Raw genomic sequence first — 2,241 nt, 5'->3', positions numbered from 1 at the left:
TGTCCGAAATTACATAAACCTTATGGGATTTATTCTAATTTGCTCCAGGCACCCAACCCGAAGTTTCCCATTTTACGACCATTTAGACCCACTAAACATATATATATGATGTTATGGTAAATATCATAAACACACATAGGCATGGCTAGGTATATTACAAAGTGATGAAAAGGATAATGTAAAGTGGGTAGTCCACAAAACATGTAGCTATGTCTCTCTTTATTTGGGTGCCCCGTCAAAGAAGTCCGTTTTCTCTCACTTCAGGAAGCCTTAGTTGTCCATTTTCTCTTAATCTTAGAGTGCATTGCATTAGAGACTTAATATTCCTTAGTAATGACACAGAATTTGATATTGCATCTGGGGTTGCAATTGTTGAGGCAACTTAGATATGTCTGATTACAGTTGGAATATTCAAGATCCATTGTGAGTGATGTTTAAAGCTTCAACTGTCTTTATGGTTGGTAAAACTTGTCAAGTCTGTCAGTCTGAGTGGCATGTGTGAGTCCTTGTGTTTGTACAACCGCTAAATATATAAATATATAATGTTATGGTAATTATCAGAAACACACATAGGCATGGCTAGGTTTGTTACAAAGTGATGAAAATTATACGATCAATACTGTAAAGTGGGTAGTCCACAAAACATGTAGCCATGTCTCCTTATTTGAGTGCCCCGTCATAGGAGACCGTTTTCTCTCACTTCAGGACGCATGAGTCGTCCATTTTCTCTTAATCTTAGAGTGCAGTGCACCAGAGACTTCGTTATTCCTTAGTAATAACACAGAATTTGAAATTGCAACCCAAATTGCAACTGGCGTTGCAATTGTTGAGGCAACTAGATATGTCAGATTACAGCAAATGTGTTATTATCAATTTGTAGGTGAAAGATTTTATCCTTAATAGACGTAGGTTAACATTACACCTGGAGGCAAATGCCTAAGGAAGGAAGGATATTCCTTTAACACATAATATCTGGCCAGTATGGGGAGGATCATCGTGTCTCCGTCAGGGGGTCGTGGAGTGGTGGTCCAGCAGGAGTCACCGATGTTTTTTTTTGGGGGGGGAGGGGGGAGGGCATGGACGTATATGCGATCGGACGTTGTTCGGTTGGACGTTAACCGGCGCATGACTGTATATATATTGACCCACATTAATATTTTGCCGACTTCCCTTTCCTCTTCAAACACTCCTCCAAATGGGCAGGAACTGAGTCAGCGAGGTTCTGAAGCCTAGTGGGGTCTACATTTGTCCATATTATCACAAATGGCTGCCTTGACCTTAGGTAGAGAAGAAGTGTCCAAGTTACGTAATTTTTGTTTCATAGTAACCCATAAGTTATCAGTTGAGTTTAGGTCCGGTGAATTGCCCAGCCAATCATTAAAACACTCCACTTGACTGTCCATAAGCCAATAAATGATGTATTTAGCAGTATGGCCCAGCCAATCATTAAAACACTCCACTTGACTGTCCTTAAGCCAATAAATGATGTATTTAGCAGTGTCTCCCAGCCAATCATTAAAACACTCCACTTGACTGTCCTTAAGCCAATAAATGATGTATTTAGCAGTGTGGCCCAGCCAATCATTAAAACACTCCACTTGACTATCCTTAAGGCAATAAATGATGTATTTAGGAGTGTGGCCCAGCCAATCATTAAAACACTCCACTTGACTGTCCTTAAGCCAATAAATGATGTATTTAGCAGTGTGGCCCAGCCAATCATTAAAACACTCCACTTGACTGTCCTTAAGCCAATAAATGATGTATTTAGCAGTGTGGCCCAGCCAATCATTAGAACACTCCACTTGACTGTCCTTAAGCCAATAAATGATGTATTTAGCAGCGTCTCCCAGCCAATCATTAAAACACTCCACTTGACTGTCCTTAAGCCAATAAATGATGTATTTAGCAGTGTCTCCCAGCCAATCATTAAAACACTCCACTTGACTGTCCTTAAGCCAATAAATGATGTATTTAGCAGTGTGGCCCAGCCAATCATTAAAACACTCCACTTGACTATCCTTAAGGCAATAAATGATGTATTTAGGAGTGTGGCCCAGCCAATCATTAGAACACTCCACTTGACTGTCCTTAGGCCAATAAATGATGTATTTACCAGTGTGGTCCAGCCAATCATTAAAACACTCCACTTGACTGTCCTTAAGCCAATAAATGATGTATTTAGCAGTGTGGCCCAGCCAAACATTAAAACACTCCACTTGACTGTCCATCCATGGCACG

The 2,241-nt window shown here is 40.4% G+C and overlaps 1 protein-coding gene across 1 annotated transcript; it reads right to left on the bottom strand.

Moving 5' to 3' along the window:
• Window positions 1–1,229: 1,229 nt before the first annotated feature.
• Window positions 1,230–2,231, bottom strand: LOC121863022. The gene has a single exon (XM_042361479.1). The coding sequence runs from the start codon at window positions 2,229–2,231 to the stop codon at window positions 1,230–1,232; it is 1,002 nt and encodes a 333-aa protein (XP_042217413.1).
• Between the last annotated feature and the right edge of the window lie 10 nt (window positions 2,232–2,241).

Source organism: Homarus americanus, unplaced genomic scaffold, assembly GCF_018991925.1.
Source record: "Homarus americanus isolate GMGI-L3 unplaced genomic scaffold, GMGI_Hamer_2.0 scaffold12563, whole genome shotgun sequence".
In the NCBI taxonomy this organism is placed as follows: Eukaryota; Metazoa; Arthropoda; class Malacostraca; order Decapoda; family Nephropidae; genus Homarus; species Homarus americanus.
This window is presented reverse-complemented; position numbering and strand designations above follow the sequence as displayed.